The 19,789-nt window shown below is 32.3% G+C and overlaps 1 protein-coding gene across 8 annotated transcripts in view; it reads right to left on the minus strand.

Moving 5' to 3' along the window:
* LOC126815995 (nuclear hormone receptor HR96) overlaps positions 1–19,789 on the minus strand; it is a 206,375-nt gene that overhangs the window by 136,030 nt on the left and 50,556 nt on the right. The window contains exon 1 of one of the 8 annotated variants that reach the window (XM_050542106.1): positions 18,492–18,519. The exons of 5 other annotated variants lie outside the window; for them this stretch is intronic. In XM_050542106.1, the coding sequence (XP_050398063.1) occupies positions 18,492–18,504 (13 nt within the window). In that variant the 5' untranslated portion in view covers positions 18,505–18,519. Of the gene's footprint in view, positions 1–12,079; positions 12,239–18,491; positions 18,520–19,789 lie in introns of those variants that run through there. 2 more of the 8 variants (XM_050542099.2, XM_050542109.2) reach the window with 2 other exon arrangements.

Raw genomic sequence — 19,789 nt, forward strand, 5'->3', positions numbered from 1 at the left:
TGCATCTTTCACTAAATAAACTGATATGACATCTCATATCAACTCAAACTGATACTTTGTTTTTCTATACAGATGGTAGGTCATGTCCTGTTAAATTTATTGCGAAATATGTTTTGTGATTATTTTCATCTCTTATTAATAGAATATTAAGATGATAAACTTAGTAGTCAGTTCACTCAGCTGTCTATTTTTTGTCTGAATCTATTTCAAAATAGCACTTTTGTGGTCAACTGAGCACTGAGTTGAAATACCCTGTCCTGAAGGAATAAGAACACAAAAGGCATTAAAGTCATAATTCAATAATAGTGCGACTATGTAAATTTACAAACTAGAATGCCAAAGATCATAAGTCTTTTCGTTGTGAAATACTAAAGATATATAATGATTTCCTATTTAAGGATACCCTAAGAAAAAGATGATACATTGCCAGTAGCACTAGGACAATGCATGTCTAAAAATAAGGTAATGGCCACCCAACTAATGTACAAGATTTACTGCTTATCACTAGATCTATCCCATAATTTGATTAGATAACACCATTTTTTTTTATGGAACAATGTCCTAGCAACCTCAGTTTTCTCCTTCATGCAACACGTCATGACATCATTGAATTATAGGATTTAAAATTTGGATCAAACTGGAAGAAATGTCATTGGTAATAAGTTTTCATGAATCACATGGTAGTCAAGGTTACTTTTAAAGATCAATTGCTTTTGATGTTGTTAGGTATTCAATCACACATTGTTCAACTAAATCAAACCATACAAAGCTACGTCTGTCAATCTCTTGTATTAATTTCACATTCAAGTGACGGAACATTACCCATTCAAATGAGGGGAGAATTGCAACGCAGACTATAATATTAATTTTCAAAATTACTCAAATTCATTTCAATCTGTCATTCGATGCTGATATTGTTATTTGTAGTGAAACTGTAATTTTCTCAGTATTTTAATTAGTAAATTTAATTTCAAATTTTAATTTCGATCAACCCTATTTTTTCACAAAGCTTTTAAAATTTTGAAATCATTTTTAAAGATTAATACCAGGTGCAGAATGTAAAATTATCTTATCATTGACATGCTCTCTCATTATCAAAGAAACTTAGGTAATGTTGTACCAGTAGCCGCATATACGTAAAAAAAAATGTAACTTTGATACAAAAACTTTCTTTATAATCTTTTGTTATGTTTAACACAGTTTGGCGTAGAGGACATCTTGACATCGAATGTCTATTCAATGGACTTTTAAAGTAGGTTTACTTTATGCAACTAAAAACATTTGATAACTTGAGATATGGTAAACCCTTTCATTGCTAAGTTTGGATAAACAGTATCAAATAAAACTTTCTAAGAGTTTTGAATTCAAACAAGTTTTTTTGAATAAAGCTGCCTTGCTTTTCAAACGCTGTCTAAGCTATCTGGTTTATATATAATGAGTAGGACTTTAATTCATCAAATATTACCCCCGCTTACAGGGTAAATATCTCTTAACCTCTTACAGTACAACCAACAGCACACAACCGAATTCCTTCTCTTTCTTTTTGTATCAATGAATGTGAAAATTCAAACAATGGAATCAACGGTATATCTACCTTCTCAAAGAATTTTAAATAGCTTTGTTATTACAAGGTATACATGGTGATAATGTGTTGCGTAGAAAAGCTATCTGAATAGAAGCGATTATAAACGTTGAATTACATGTCGTATTGTTACCAACAAATAAGGGAAAGCCTACTTGTTGCAAAATAAACATGCTATACAAAATACGAAAAAATCTTGTGCATGGTTTTGTAACTTTATAGAATTTTTGTCTTCAACAATATGCAATGTACATGTGTTATGAACCTGTCCTTTGTATGGTATAAATGTTTAGGCTGAGATATTCTGTTTCATCAATATCTTTATTACACCAACAAAGGTCGCTTTAAGTACAGAAATTTGGTGCTTAATGTCCCATCAACCTTGGTCATTTGAGACTATGCAACAAGGTATTTTATTTTTCATGATTGTCTATGAAATGCAAAAAGAAGTCTTGCCATGGCACTAGATGAATTTCTTTTAATGTATAACTTTGTACAACACAGAAATTTAATTGTTTTATCCAGATGACACAACTCTCTTTTCAGATCAGTGGGCATCACAACCAGTACCGTTGATAAGTGCTCCAAGGTCCTTTTCTAGAAAAGCCCTCAACATTTAGCTCAAGATCTAGACTAGCATCATAAATTAGTTCTTCAAGATCTAAACAACAGCATAAATCATTTCTCGTAGATCTAGACTAACAGCATAAATCGTTCCTCGAAAATCTAGCCTACCACCAGCATAAATCATTTTTCAAAATCCCAATTTCATCCAAATTCTCCAGAACAAAGTCCATCCTTTTAAACTCCTGTTTCTTATCTTATCACCATTATCTCAGAAATTAAATTTATTCACTCTAAAATTATTGAGTAGATACAGTGTCAATCAGTCTCTCTGCAAACTGAATTTATTATTTATATCGATTGTTTATCCCTACTCAGCTTCATATAGTGCCATAATTGCAGAATGTGATAACCATGAAAAGCAAAAGATGGAAATGAACGACTTTAAGAAAGTGTCAATACCTACAACTATTTTTGAGAAAAAATTGAACATGTGAAGATGAGTTTTTTGAAAAGGCAAACATAGATTTCCTTTTTTCATACAGTCTCCTGAAATCTACTTTAGTTGGATATATTTTAAGGTTACATTATTAATCCAGTTAAATAAATAATTATATTCAATCTGAAAAATCTAAACTTCTATTCTCAGCTGAATTATTGTAGGAGTATTTTATTAAGCCACAAGTTATAAACTGCTAATAACCTAGACATTAATCAATGCATAGGGTCAATGATCTACATCATTATTAAACTTTCTAACCAACATAGGTATTCTATACATCTAAAATAGATACACCCACATGCACAGTACACTCATATATAATTCTGTGGATAATTACATTTAAGTATTAAAGTTCATGATATAAGCTGAATGTCAATGAATGTATGTACAGATTTAGTCATAATTAAAAGGCAGTTATATAGTAGGTATTGACCTATGTTATAGTGTATGAAAGTGTGTTATGTATCTATTAAATCAGTGGGTATAATATAGTAACTCACAGCTTGTTTCAACACTAAACTTACCCGATTACACACTTATATATATGTTAATACTTGTATTTTATAACCACTCAATACTTTTTTGGGGTCAAACATAATAGTAAATCTTTATAGCCGACACGAAATTGAAATGAAATTTGACGTCCCACTGTTCTGCCCCGACTGGGCTAAAGTAAACAGGCATATGCCCTATAGTGTGCTATGAGAGAAATTTTGCCAATGTTTACGTGTACGCCAATGGACCTCAGTTTTCCGTCCCATACGAACAACTATCCACTTTCCCTTGCCAGGCCCTTGAACTTTCTTGGCCAACACAGGGATCGAACACAGGACCTGGAGAAAACCACGATATTATATGCTTCCAACCATAATCCGTGCCACAGACGCGATCATCCATTATGATCAGCAATGTAACACTTTAAGACGACCAATAATACTCCCGCACCTTGGTACTTTAAATTACCAGTAACTATTTTCACGCCTTTAGAATTTTACATTTAATTTAAAATTGTGGTGCATTATTTTTATTGTAAAAATAATTGAATTTTTGAAATAGCAGATTCCTTGCTTTGTCACCAAGTAAGTACGCAACCATCTTTTTATACAACTCACGCAATACCCTCTTTTTTCTCTTCAAAAAAAGCTTTTTATGTAGTTGTTGGAAATCAGTGAAGTGGGTAAAAGTGTCAGTTTTACTGAGTAATACACCAAGTCTCACATCTTTATGACATGAACACGGATTGTTTGAGTGATGATTACCTGAATGTGTCGGCCATATTTCTTGTATACACCTATGCGATTGTTAACACAAATCGTGAAAGGAGAAACAGGTAAAGAATACCATTAAACGTTACACTCCAGTGATTTAGAGGTTGTCATATCTTGAGGCAGTTCTCAAAGAACACCATTTTTCTATGTCAACAAAGTGAAGAAAAGCTTTTTTGATCTTTGATAACGTTTAATGGATGGGGCCATCCTTCATTAGAATATATAACGATTACTACAAATGAAAACATCTAAGTAAGGATCTTTAAATTGTAAAAACCCTTTTATCCAATAAATAGAAATAACAAAACTTAATTTCATACACAACATCAAAATAGGCGACTTCTTTGGAGGAAGAATTAAGAAATTAATTGAGGTTTTAAATTTCATGACATAATGTTCATACAAATTCAGTTATTATATAAAATATGAAAGCAAATATATAACCATACAGAATATATTTAATATAATCCTGAGACATTGAATATAAAGTAGGAAAAAAGTTAGTGTAATAACAGAAAAAAGAGAAATGAAATGGGATTTAACGTCCTACTGTTCTGCTCCGACTGGGATAATGAAGATGGGAGAAAAGAGAGAAAATACACTTGACAGAATTTATTTATTTAATAAGGAGACACTAATTATAAAGTAGCAATAAAGTGGAATAACAGAAAAAGGTGAGAGAAGTAGAGTTTAAAGTACACTGACACAAACTAGGTCATTTACAGATGACAAGTTTTAATTATTTCACAATATGTTTATATATGTAGTATTTTTTCCAGGTAAGTTTTCATAAAGATATGACTGATCAAGATACAATCAAAAGTATAGTTTCAAGTACAAATGGGTTAACTGACTTGGTTACTTTTTTGGGGCATTTATTTTTTTTAATTTTACAGTCAACCCTCCCCTTAAAGTAGCTAAGTCTCTAAATCAATATCATCCGAAATCTTCGACATTGAAAACATGAATTATTTGTCAATTTAAATCAACATTGATGTTGTGATCTTACCGGGAAAAGATGGGCTTCTGATATCCAATATTTAAGACAAAATAAACATTTTACCATTGACATTCAACAAGTCATGTCAAACGGTGACGACATATTCATATCGGGAGAGTATGCACAATAAATACTATGTAGACTAGAATAACCAGACGCTAGAAATTTTCATTCGATTGAGACTTCAGACATATTTCGCCGAACGTAACTGATATGAAATTAGAGTAAAAATGGAAACGATTGAATGTAAATCAGTTTATATATATTCCTATTCGATTATTATATGCGTTACGACCCTTTTGTGTCAATTTCTAGGTCCAAAATATTAGCGATTTAGCTCCTTTAAATGAAAGAAATATTTCAAGTGAGGAGATATGTCACGTATTGCACAACATAAACAAATGATCTTATTATTTATAGACTAAACTTAGTTTTTGTCAACTTTCAAATACAAGTTCTGATACATAAATAATAAATAGTGTGTAGCAACACCTTTCCCTGATCTTTGCTATACTGTGTTCCAAAATGCTTCATATACTTTCATCATTCAAAAAATATAAAAATATTGTTTGTCTTTGTTAAAATTGTGTTCCAAAGGCCCAAAATGCACCAATTGGTTTCACCATTCGAACATCAGTAAACCAAGGCTTTAAACAAGAATTTGCATTTAATTTTCAAAACAACCAACATAGACAAACACATTAATGTTATGAGGAAAAAATTGTACGTACTGACACAATTCCAGCAAAATTTGCTATATATACAAAATTCATATCATACTAAAATGAGGCTCAATCAAGTTTTTTGTTCTCAATCAAATATCACTTCAGTGATAACAATAAGGGCATTTCAATGAAAATAGACAGTTCAACCCTAACAAATCCCTGTTCAGTTTGACTATACAACATAGGTTTTCACAATGACTTCTATTCTTGTTGACAAAATGACAGAATGTGAGGGTATTTTAAGGTTCTTAAGGTATTTATCTCGGGAAATGATCGTCTTTAGCCGCCCTCTACACAACGTGAATAGAAATAAATTGAAGTTTTTATAAGAGAACAAGTGTTATTGTGATACAGGAGGACATTAAGGACGTTGTACTATTTCATGTCACACCAGTGCATGCTGTGAATCACGCAGTCGATCCAATCTAATTTTACAAATTTCTTTACAATAAAACTTGTAGCCTAGGGGTTGAGGATTAGAGAAGAACCAGTTTAAACAGTCAGGGGTTATTTAATATCATACTTTATTCTTTTCTTTTCATAATTTCAAATTGTTTGTGTAGGGAAACATGAAATACACAAAAATACAATCAGAAATGAAATCAATCAATTTCCGTCTCTTAAACACTTATTTTGAGACTAATAAGGTCAGTTTCCATTAAAGAGAGTGGTCACAGCTAATCTGTGTGAAATTACTCAAGTGTTCATTAAAAACCAGAGGCCTGACAGTGACTTAGAATTTAGATTAAGTGAGATTATTGTAAAAAATAAAATAAGATTTAATATTGATCCAGACTGAAGAGATTCTATATTGATAACAGACATAGACAAAGCAGATTCCATATTGTTCCTTTTATCCAGATTGAAGAGATTTTGTATTGTTAACAGATATAGACTTATCCAAAATGAACAGATTCGGTACTATTAACAGAATGTAGATTAAGCAGATTCCATATTGTTCCCAAACAAATTGTAGATAAAAACTAAAGACAGGAGAGAATAGAGGGGGATGTTGATTGACGAAGGAATTTATTATGTCAACATTAGTTAGTTATATACTGAAGTATCTGTGTCAAACTAACCTTTTATAACATTACAATCATTTACATACAATATGCAACCCTAATCTCTATACTCTTTAATACATATCTTTTACATATACTGATTAAGATACAGCATCACCTTAAGGCATTCAAATCTTCATGCTATCCAAAGAATTTGACCTATTTTTTTTTTTTATGGCTTTACATATTTTTATCTGTTAAAGTATGTATGTATTTACTGTGTTGTTGCTAGAAGTTCCCCAGAAGTTTGACTACCCAATTAGAGGTAATGTTGCCAGAAAATGGAAAGTATGCCCACCTCAGCTTTTTGTCTGAGATGTCCATAAAGGCTATCACCTTTGTATTCTTTTGTAATACCAACAGGAGCACTTACAAAAAATCAAAACTGATTAAGGGCCACAAAACAACCCATGATGAAATTATCAGAAATAGTTAAACTTTGACAGATTTCTAGCACTAACATAATCAAATCAGTACCAGTAATCTGTTGATAACTATATCTCTTAAGAGCTATTGCAAATAATTAAAAGTCAATAAGACAATAAATCTAGTCTTCAGAGCATCCACGAGAATTTTCTAATCAATCAAGAGACATAACTCGAACAGCAATTATCAGAAATCTTTGAAAATCAACTGTTGTCTTCATCTCATAAAGATAAACAATGTGTATAAATTTCAAGTGATCATGGGCCATAACTTTAACACTAATTGCCAGAATAAGAACTAGCAACGTTAGTCTCATGAAATAAATACAGTGTCTAAATTTCAAAAGATTTCAGATGATAACTTTACCCTCTAGAGCATTCACTAGTACTTTTCTACGTGGGCATATAAAAGCTAATACAATTACAAAACCTGAAGTCTGGTTTTGAAGGCATAAAGACTGCATTAAGTATTCAGTTCATCAAGAATCCAATTTAATAAAGATACCAGAGCAAACTTACTTCTACAAAAACAACAAATCATCATTATTACTTAATAAAGCACAGATTATAAATTATTAACTAAAAAATGACCACAGTTGATTAATATTGACACTTTATGCCTAGCAAATTTTCTTCCACAAAGTCAACAAGGTAAATGAAATACAGAGAGGATGGATTGTCACTAATGATACTGTAACAGTCCACAGGTAAAAAGGTTGTAGGGAGGATAGAATTTGATAGAGGAACACTCTCCTTATGAAATTTAAACAGCCTAACAGCATTATATTATTCAAAGAAAATTTTAATGTGTGTCAAACATTTGTAAAACTTTTTCATTGGAAACACATTAAGTTTGGGTACATTAACTACTAAGAAAAATATCTATTCTGTATCTTGATTGTTGATGAATATTTAAAGCTAGTAGTACAAATTTTGTATGTGATTATATAACAATGAACATTCATTTTAACAGATATGGTGAGTCTATAATTAATTTGAACAATTTATCAAAAATCAATTAAATATAGACAGGAAGTTTATATATATATATAAAGTACAAATTACCTTCCACTTGTTATTTCCTTTATTTTCTTTTGTTATGTGATTCATCAAAGATGGCCTCTTGTGACCTTTTAAGTGACCAAAGCCTTTTGGTGGAAGGTAATCAGAGATAAAAAGAAGTGTCTAGCCATGGTCTACATTCCTCCCTATATAACACTTTTTACTGTTGCAGATAAATCGTGGTAATATAATAAACAGGAATACCTAGACACATTCATCAAACTAAGCCATTTCTTTTACCGTTCATTGTTTATTAATAGGCAAAATATTTCAAATTTTCATCAGTGGTCAAGACGCTATACTGTTATGAATATGTAATAAGCCCAGAAGAATCTCATACTATATATAGTCTTTTATGATATCAAATAATATATCAACGCAAGTCAGAAAGGTAAATAAGGCTCTATCAATCATTCTTAAACAACCAGAAGAAATAAAAAGATGATAACTTTTCAAAAGTACATATAACTTTCATCAATATCTACCAGGCGTTATTGCAGTAGATATATGTATGACTAATCATCTTTCAATAATTACCAAACAGGGATCTAATTTCTATGTTCAAATTACATTGTTGATTGGTGAGGTTTTGTCAACACCCGTAGGTATCTTCAAGACATTGGAAATGAAATGGAGTTCAACTTCCAACAATTCTGCTTAAAAAAGCTTAATGAAGATGTATGTATAAGCAGTGTGCCATGGAGGTGAACTATGAACTTTTTCTGCTTACTCTTCATCAAATTCCAACTGTCAAGGTACTTTTACATTCATGCAAAAATGTACATGGAGAAACTACAGATCGAACCCGCCAGTCATTAAGCCTCCATAGTTCCTTCGGGATATTTGTTTCCCAGAGCTTGTAACTTTGACAGTGTTTCTTAAAGAATAAATGAGGCCGTGCTGGTCGAGAAAGTTCATCAGGATTTTCAGGCGTGGTTTCCCCCTTGCAAGTGTTGGAGTACAGAGGTCCGGCAAGGGACAACATGTGTGTAATCATTTGGATGGTACAAAAAGCTAAGCTCCCATGTACACATTGGTGAGCATGTAAAAGATCCCTTTGCAGTTGGAATTTAATATAAAAGTAGACTGTAGTGCCGCACTCTTGGCAAAAATCCACTCACAGCACACTGTATTGTGTATGCCAGTTCTCATTAGCCCAGTCGGAGAAGAACAGTCGAAAGCTGAACCCATATCATTTCATAAAGAATCAAAATTAATGGTACTGTCTGCATGAGCTATGTAATTGTTTGTTTTGAAGAAGACATCTTTGTGATCAATTTATTAAGGATTGTTTATTTTATGTTCGAGTATCAAATACTGGAATGTTTTATTAGCCGTTTAATTATCCAATGAGGAATGGCCTTTTACTTCCCATGCTTCAAGGTTGGTTGAAACCCAGGCCAGATGCATTCCATAGATTTTATGATGAGCTATAAAGAATATCATAATTCTCATCTCTTGTCCTGAAGACTTTTATAATAGCAGTACCTGACAATTTGTCTGTAAAAATCATCATCTGACGACTGAAATATATATGACTTTGGTCATCAGCTGAAATCTATGGTAGAGGAGCAGAATTAAGTTAAATCAAGACTTTTGATAAGCACAGTAAAAAGAGAGAGACTAACATATTAATATGGTACAATTTTATTTAATTAATTTGCTTGCATTCAGGGTCTTTTAACAGTGGGAGGAAATGGGAGGACAAGGAGAAATCCCATGGGGTTGGATAAGAGAGGCCTACTTCTGGTCACATACTAGTGTTCGAATGGAAATCAGACCACTTGACTCAATGACAGACCTTATAATCTAAAGCACATGCATGAGCCAGAACCCTACTAACCGAACCACTGCAATAATCAGGATCCCTGTATATAATTTGAACCTGTACAGAGAAGACGTAGCATGATAGAAAAGGAACATACACAACACAATAAGATACATATTACCAGACAGACATGATATAAACAAATTAACCCAGAAAAACACCTGCAAATAAGCGTACATATAGTGATCAAACTCCAATTTATCTAATTTAATTAAGTAACACTACCCTTTTTCATGTTCCTATAACATACAATATGTGAATATAAATTCTAACAATACATACAACAATATGTCCAGACATCAATATGGTTCTTATTTATTTTAAACTGGTTGCCACTGTCTGTCTGTAAACAAAAAATACTTCCATGTTTTGTTTGTTACGCACAAAAAAAATGATATAACCTGGTCATAAGACACATTTTTGACAAATTCAGACCAAACAATAAATAAACATAGGATGCAATAAAACTATCATCTTATAAACATATTTCAATATACATATGTACCCACCCACAGTCATAGAAGGATTAATCTGGGTATTGCATAATCTTCGATTAATGGCAGATCAAAGAGAGGCGACTTGGGGGGGGGGGGAGCTGTGCTCTTTCTGAGTCAGTGCCCCTGCCTTCCTGGTATAAACAAATTCTGGATCTCCACTAGGAAGTTTTAGGTCATTTTGGGACTGTAATTGTAAAGCCGCTGATCATCATTTGCATTTGTCACATGCTAAAATGTACACAAATTGATTATTTTAACATTTAAATACAAAAACAAGACCAAAATATCTAGGGTAGATTATCTCCAGGCATTGATTCAATCGAAGGATGTGACTTGCTGAGTAATTTTCAATTCATTATATCTTTGTGAATACTAAGCGGAATTGGATGATTTTTAAACTGATAGTTATCAACCCTGCAGGCCTTACATAATCACATTTAGAAAAATTGGAATTACAAAAATTTAAGTAATGCTTTAGACAGCATATTAGTTTCTAGTCTAAAAATCTTTCCTTCTTTTTTTTCAAATTACTAAGTATAGAATATTTTTAATTTTAAAATGCTTTGTCATTGGAGTAAATGGCACTGTAATGTTGGTATATATAGATAATAATCTTATTCTACTTCGATTACATACATCCTGTTGTTGTTGTTAAAATTCACACCACCATTACTTCACTCTTAGAATATCTCATATTTGTCTACATAAAACCCCAAACCTAATATAATAAATCACTTAATTCTAAAAACTTAAAGATGCATTATATAAGAGATAAATTTGCCTATTGCAGGTCTGTTTTCTGGCTTCAAATCTTATATAAATTATTATTTAGACATTTATTTACACTCTATAGACCATTGGATGGCCGAGATTTAATTGGATTAGGATGCTCGCAGATTTAAGAATTTAACGATAACATGGATAATTGCGACTTACTTAGTCTCGGTTGTCAAGTAACATTGTGACGATAAACGATCAACGCGACATCTTTAAGCAGCCATAACTTCGCCCAGAATAAACTAATTTGAATGAAATTTCTCATAATTGTTTTTGAATTATTATAGCAAGAACAGTCAGCTCTTTATCTAAATCTTACATAAAGCAATCACACATTGTTTGAAAGGTCTCTGAATACAAATTTGTCTAATTCAACACGTGCAGACAATTTTTGCTCCACAATACTTTTTTTCTCTTGAATTAGATATGGATTGAATTAGCATTTGAGAACAGCCTTTTCATCGCATCGGCTTTACATGTAAGTCAGATTACTGTTTTGATATTTTACCATTACTTCAGTGTGGTGTTCACCATCTTAATGCTTGACATAAGGAATACATTACACTTATCATCAAATTAACTCAATTCAAACAGTGTCATTACAGTAAATGGTAAGACTTGGAACGTATCCGGATTCAATTGGCTGAAAATCATCGAGAGGCAACACCACAAATCATGAGAAATGGTTCCTTTCTTTAATGCTGGTTTAGCTTAAAACTTTTAACCGCCATCTGGCTTCAATTACACATGGAAAGACTTATTCTGAGAAAAAAAAATCCACTTACATTTTGATTGGGCCATTCCTGTGTCATTAACCGAAAGTCGTACAAAAGCCATGTTGAGTCGTTTTAGCCACCTTAATCTTTGAGAACACAATAGTGTCCTATTAACCTTTGCTATCTGGCAAACACACTTGCTCGCTTTTTCATAAATATATACTCTGTGTTAAATGTTAGTGTTTATACAAGCACATGTTAAACTTCAAATATCTCTTCATTTATGATAAAAAGAAAAGAAAAGAAAAAAAACTCTTTCGAGAAGTTGTGATAAAATGGTTTTTCTGATGTTAAAGGTCTAAGTAGTCAGGGTTTTTTTATGGATATTAAAAATAGATTTTGTTTAAAAGATACTCATTACTTCACTATATTATATCAAATTTTTATCTCTAGACTACTTCAAATATAAAATATAAGTTCATAAAATTTCAAAGTTGATTTATTTACAGCAGGCCTGGTCTCAATGACGTAACTAAACTTGTAAAGGATTTCATTTATCTACTTCTACGCTACTAGAGTTTAACAAATTATATTGAACATTTGATGAAATTTATGATAATTACAGTATATTTAATATTTGTTTCATATTTAATTTTTACGATCGTATGATCTGGATGAGTTTTTTTTTAATATATTGCATTCCCTTTGTGCACATAATTCTGGTAGTCCCCTATCAAATGGTTGAAAACAAAAGTTAAATATAAATAATCTATGTCATTCTGTCAAAGTTCACCTTTGACCTCCCACGCAAACCAGTCATATCTATGTACATGTATATAGAGTGCAGGCTATCAAAAGTGTAAAGAAACACCACAAAGTTTATATCAGATTGGGGCAGTAGGACACCAACTTCTTCACAATCCAATTCTATGTCTGGTTTGGTCTTTAACTGAAATAAAGGCATTTGCTTGCCTTCTATTCGCTTTCATAGCCAAGCGAAGTTTTACTAATATTTATCGTGATTAACATACAAAATTTCACCCAAAGAAAATGTTAAACAACTCTATTTATAACATGATACATGTATATATGTGGGATAAACAACAACATATTTCGTAATGTGCTAGATTTATCTTTAAAAGATAAGACAATTTATATGACACATAACATGTAGTCATGATAAAATTGTTCAACAAAATAAATTATAAACACATCTTAATAGAAAAAGAAACAGATTCATGGATCCACACAAAACAAACAAATTAGATAAGAATGTTTCTTATTAGACATTTGGCATCTACAGGAAACCTGGACATGTATCAATCTGAAAAAAAGAAAACTTTGTGTCTACTGAATTTTTGCTTCAAACAAATCGCAATTCTTGAAATAGATGGGTGTCATGCATTTCTGGAAAAAATATGTTTTTAATTTTCTTCACCAGTTGCAAGGAAATTCAAAATATCAGTTACAATTCTGACATAATGCAGATGTGTAGTAGCACATTTGCAATTCATTTTATTTTTGCACATGTACACATCTTAAAATAGGCGTATATTTGAAAAACAGAAGATATTCATGAGGCATGTTTCACAGACTTACAATTGTCTACCCACGAAACGAAATTTTTAATGAAGCATATTTCAGTCGGCACATACATGTAACACAGCAATACAGACTTCACTTTATTGAAACAAGAAACAGTAAATTAATTTAATTTATCCTTCCTAAAAATATAGAGGGGGGGTGAGGCTGCAAGAAGATCTGTCACTGAGTCAAGCCATTTTGTCTGGGTCCTATGGTTTCCTCCTACTGCTTAATCCCCACATGCAAGCGATTTATTGAAATAAAATTGAACCATCATCATGAAATGACGCACTTTGTCTCTAGTGGTCGTTAAACCCCATCTATCTCCCTTCCTAGAGTCATGTTTTATTTAACTGCAAATATCTTCTGGACAATTGTACAGATCTGGTAGGTGCAAAAAGGCTCTTTAGCCATCTACTGTTCAACACTCCAGAACATAAACACCATCCATGGTATATTAAAAATGTGCATTATGCAGTAAAAATATTGCAACAACATTAAAGAATGTTGGTCATTTGAATATGACAGCCAGATGAGTTTTAACTCACTTTTAGTTACAAGTTTAGATGAAAAATATTCTCATGTGTTTGTGTATGTACGAATCACATATTATAAGACCACTGCTTGTAATACAAAAGCTAAAAAACAATATGTCTGCGTCTTCTAACACTTGTATTTGCATTGTTTGCACATGAATGTCATTGATATACTTTTACGGTAAGCTACAAAATACATGTAACAGTTATAATCATCATGGTTGACAGGATATTTAGATCTCCAGCAATTTGACAAATATTTGGAAGGAGCTAATGTGGCTTGTAAATTACTATATATAATTACTGTATTACCATCTCTTTTAACTTCCTCCATTTGATAATACTATAGGCTACGATTTGTCAATCAGATATATAGTAATTCTACAGGTGTTCAGCTTCTCAATTTTAAATTTTCTTTGAAACCTATTTTCCAGTTCATAACCTGTTGGTTTTAAATTGATTTCATTCTAGGCAAGAGATCATCATCCATGGCTACTCATTAGAAAGGCTCTATTTCAGACATAATGTCGTATTGTCTGTCAATACCATTGAATGCATCAATTCTGGTTTAAATGAAACAGAAAAAAGGTTACCTGTATGTTTAGTAATAGCTTTTAGAAGAACAGCATGCATCGTTAATCTTCGTGCTGAAGTTATACCTCTTCCAGAAAAAAACACAAGTTTTAACCTCACACAAAAATAATAGTTGTAATATACACAACCACGACAAAATCAACTGACATTCACAATATTGTATATCTTGGCTATCATGATGGCGTCAATCATGACGTTGTTCAAACGAAAAATCAAAAGTATTGAAAACAATTTACTATGTAGTATCATCGATTGATACAGAACACTGAATCCGTAAAAAAAACTTACATGAGAATATAAAAAAAATGTCTTGTAATAAGCGTGGGTGATTTCATATAAATTATAATTAACTCCTTGGTTAATAATAATAATAGCATGAGGTGATCACATTGCGCATGCGCCAACGAAAAGCACTCAGTAACATACGATACGCACAAAATAATTTACATAAAAAATGGAGGAATCATAATAAGTTCAATCATAGAAAATGTATTATGTTTCTGAAGGTTCAAAATTCAGAATGCTCATTCAGAATGAAAAACATATAAAAACTTTCAACAAAAGGAAATAATTGGTAAAATGTAGGACGCAATCAACATTACAACCATAAATATGGCATATTTTCCTTACATAATGGAACATAATTATTCTAATGACATATGGGCGCCAACAATTTTAAGATCAGTATCAGAATGACTGTCCATACAAAAATTAAGAAACAACCCTTTTCTATTATAAACTATTTCCATTGATTGTTTAAACACATGGGTTTTTTTTATAATCAATGGGAATTACTATAAAAAAAACTAAAAATAAACTAAACTGTTTACTACAAATACTAATTATTATGTGACCAATCAAATGCTTTACAAACAAGTAAACAAATTCATAATAATTTTAAACCAATAATAATTTAAGCACAACTAGGTCTGAGAAACTGTGTGTTATAAAGTAGGTGAGAGGAATGTGTGTATATATATATATTTATAGGTTTTAACTAAGTCTAAGGAATTTGGAATCAATATAATCACTACTTTATAATGTGTTTATACTGGTAGCAATACTATTTTAATAGACACTGCTTCAAGCGGCTTCAAGTACAACAATACTGTTACAACATATGTAGGTGATAAATTCCCTCTCAACTCTGCCATCATCTCCAACAATTGCTTCCTAATCAAAAGTGATTAGCAAACCTAAAGCTAGAAACTGCATCTAGGACCTGAGGAAATATGTAATAGGTAGCATCTTTACGATATCCATGTACTGATAGCAACTGCGGAACGCATGCCACTTGATTAGTCTGGAACGAATGCTACTTGATAAGTCTAAGTCAAATTTCTACTGATATTTAATATTTGGAAAAATTCTAAATATTTGACTATATGTTACTGAAGCAAAATTCTGTATGATGGACAGTGCTATGTACATCATCCTCAAGCCATCCTAAACCCAATTTACACTTCAAAATTAAAATGGCACCTACATGTATGAACGATTTCCAGTGTTAACAGCTCAACCCACTCTCATACAAGAGGTGGTCTTTATCCAGGACCGAGTAGGGTTCGGTTAATATTTTGGAATAAATGGAAACCAAACCGGGCCTGGTATTTTTAGTGCAGTGCCTAAACCTACACAGAACAAATGGTAGTGTGTAAATGGTAATGCTTGCTACTTTCACTTTGCAAGAAGAAGTATCATATGTTCTAGAATGTAACATATTCTGTACTACAACTGTATGATAATCTATTTATACATTGCACGTGATAGCTTCTTTTTTGCCTTAGTGACACTTCATTATGCATATGCATAAATTCTCACAAAGCTAACTTTGCATTGTGTAAAAGTTATTATAACCAAGTAACCAATAATTGTATTAATACCTAGTGATTTAGTTATGAACATACTATAAACTCTAAGGATGTTAAACTGCTAGGGTTTAGTCTGACATCATGTCAGGCTGAACTGGTTTTCGGCCGGACATTTCAGATTTTCAGCCTCACAATTACTAAAAATAACTGAAATTTACTATGTTTAACCTTCATTATGTATACTATATTTTTCGGGGTACAAGTTGGTACTCTTTTCCGCGGAAGCTGGAAGTTGGGCCTTCGTCTTATATTTGGACCACATCGACATATGGATGAAGATAAAACAACAATTACAATTCGAAAAAAATAATTCTCAGTTCCAAACTCTCAAGTGGCATCATCTGCTGCTAAATAACAGCACTCATAGTCAAATGGTGAAGTCAATCTTTTACTATTAATATAATGAGGCATTTTTTAACCTACTTCGGCACAGTATTACGCCTATCTGGATAAAACATTGCTATGGTGGAGTTGAAAAACATTAATTGTCTTACAGTTATAATACCGCTTTGACTTAATGTCTTATGGATAAAGGTTTTCATTGATATTATTGCCAATACATGAAATATACAGTGTTTTGGGATCTGGAATTTCAAGTCTAATAATTAACTCAAATGAATGCGTCTTGTTTTTGTGAATGGAAATTAAAATTTTTGACTTAATTTTTCACAAAACTTGGTCGGGCAATAATGTCCCGACAAAAGGTGATAATGCTGCCTATCAAAAGGGGTCAATTGGGCCGGACATTGTCTGTGTCCAGACGCTTATTTCAGGGCATGTTTACATACATTGTATCCGTTTGTTGTTTGAAATAAATAAAATGAAATCGGGTTTAACATCATACTTTTCTGAAGCAAATTTGCTAATGAAGATAGACATACTCCTTGTAGTGGGCTATAAGGCGCATTATGCCCCTCCTCTTCACTTAATTCTGAATATCAAGGGTTCTTTGTTCATGCCAAACAGTACACAGGTGGACATCAGTTTTTTGTCCCATCCATATGACTAGATGTCTTTTCCTTGGCAGGCCAGACTGTAAAATTTGAAGGAACTTTCTTGGCCAAAAAAACAGGATTGAACCAGGAACTCAGGATCCTACTGGCTAGTGATCCGAGTCCCATACATACGGAACTTCTGCGACTCCTTTTAAATGACTTTTGAAATAAAACTCCTATTCATAAATTAAATGCAAGAAAATGAAAACATCCAATCAATGGACAACAAATATATGCATAAAAAACAGACAAGTGGATTAAATGAAATATATGAGTGCATTTTGATGCTGCAATAGTTCTTCAACAAAAAGTAACATCTCTGATACAGTAGCTGTCAATTAAATTTTTTTCACATTCTTAAATGTCAAACCAATTTATATGACAAGACATTTCAACATAGCTAAGTTTTCTTCCTTAATCCAGTAAAACTTAGATATAAAATTAGCCAACAAGATTATCCAAATACCAACTAAAATGAAAAATGTTCCATTTTCATGTCACCATCTGAATCCCCTGGCATGTTCATACATGTATATTCATATCAAAGCTATAATGTAGTTATTGTCATAGATAATTCAGGATAAATGCACAACAAAACAAAGACAGAACAAACAATAATTGAACACACACTCAGTAGACAGCATAATTAGATAAACATTCACAGAAAACATATAAAATTAGAAACCACAATGAATCTAAAAACTAAAAGCCAAGGAATCCTCAAAATAAAAGCCTCAAAATAATTGGCAAAATGTCAGGCATACAAATATCGATAAAAACATGAAATCGGTGTCTGACTAAACTCAAATTTGAGGCTTAAAATGTCAGTGACCATTTGGCTTACATGTTTTTCGAAACTTTTTATCATGAATAAGAAATGAAAATAAATATAAAATTAAACCTGTAAAGTCCATCTCTTTATCCTCGACTGCACATGTAGAACTCAATCATTAACGATATATAAACCTACAAAGTTTTATAAAAGGTTACACAGATATTATTTACAGTGTATGTAAATTAATTGATGATTGTTTGTACTATTGATAAGATAGTATTGTGACCATGCACCTTGAAATAACGGTCATATTAACAGAGACTATCACATGTTCATAACTCTTATCAATGTTAATATCTTTTAAAAGGACATTGTGTTGAATCATATCTCCTAACTTTGTGACTGGCGAATCTGGATTAATAGCATTTCCATCAAGACATGAAGAGAAAACATAGTTTAACTTTTGGAAAAATTAAGGAACAAACAGTTCATGAATACAGAACAGAACAGACAATCCTAAAACTGAAACAAACCTTCAATGATCAGGCCCTGACTGCAAGACAACCCCATTTAATAGTTGAGTAGATTGGCAGCAAATGTCTGCATAATCAGGTGTACCAGAATAATTAAGCCTGACACGCCTCATAAACTAGTGTATTAGGATGAAAAAGTTCCACATTATGTCAACACAATACCCGTCGGTACTCTGTCATTTTATGGATTAAAATCTTATTTACTATGCTACCTGTAAAATGTTGGGGAGAGAAATTTGGCACGACACACAAGGTGCTTCCTCCCACTCTTCATCAAATTCCAACAGTCAGCCAATGGTTTTACATACGTACAAGTATTCCAATTTGCCCATGGGCTGATATCCCTAAACTTTAGGCGGGGGGGTTGGATGGCCGAATGGTTAGCACATGCGTTTTGCATCGTAAGGTCTCTTATTGAGTCAACTGGCGTGGTTTCGATTCGGGGGGTGTACGTGACAAGGAGTAGAGTCACCTGTCCATCCTCGTGTGATTTCTCCAGGTCCTCCAGTTTCCTCCCACTGCTAAAGACCCATACGTGCACGCGAATTACTGAAATAACCCATGTGTAAGTCCTGCAATGACCTAGTTTGTGTCAAGTGAACGTTAAACCCCATTTCTCTCTCTCTCTAAATTTTAGGTAACATGTTTTTTTGTCAGCCCAACAGGCTGTGGGAACTACGCTTTAAAAAAAAAAGACATCAATAAATCTACGCAAAATATGAACCTGAAGTGACATATTAAATGAAATATGGTATTGACAACAAAGGTAACATACTTTCGAAAGAATGTCTGTTTGGTAGTTAAATCTTATCAGAGATATCAATAATAAGACCTGTAAATATTATCAATCCAATAAATTATCCGACTTGTTGAAAACATTATACAGTATAT

The sequence above is a fragment of the Patella vulgata genome, chromosome 3, assembly GCF_932274485.2.
Source record: "Patella vulgata chromosome 3, xgPatVulg1.2, whole genome shotgun sequence".
Lineage (NCBI taxonomy): Eukaryota > Metazoa > Mollusca > Gastropoda > Patellidae > Patella > Patella vulgata.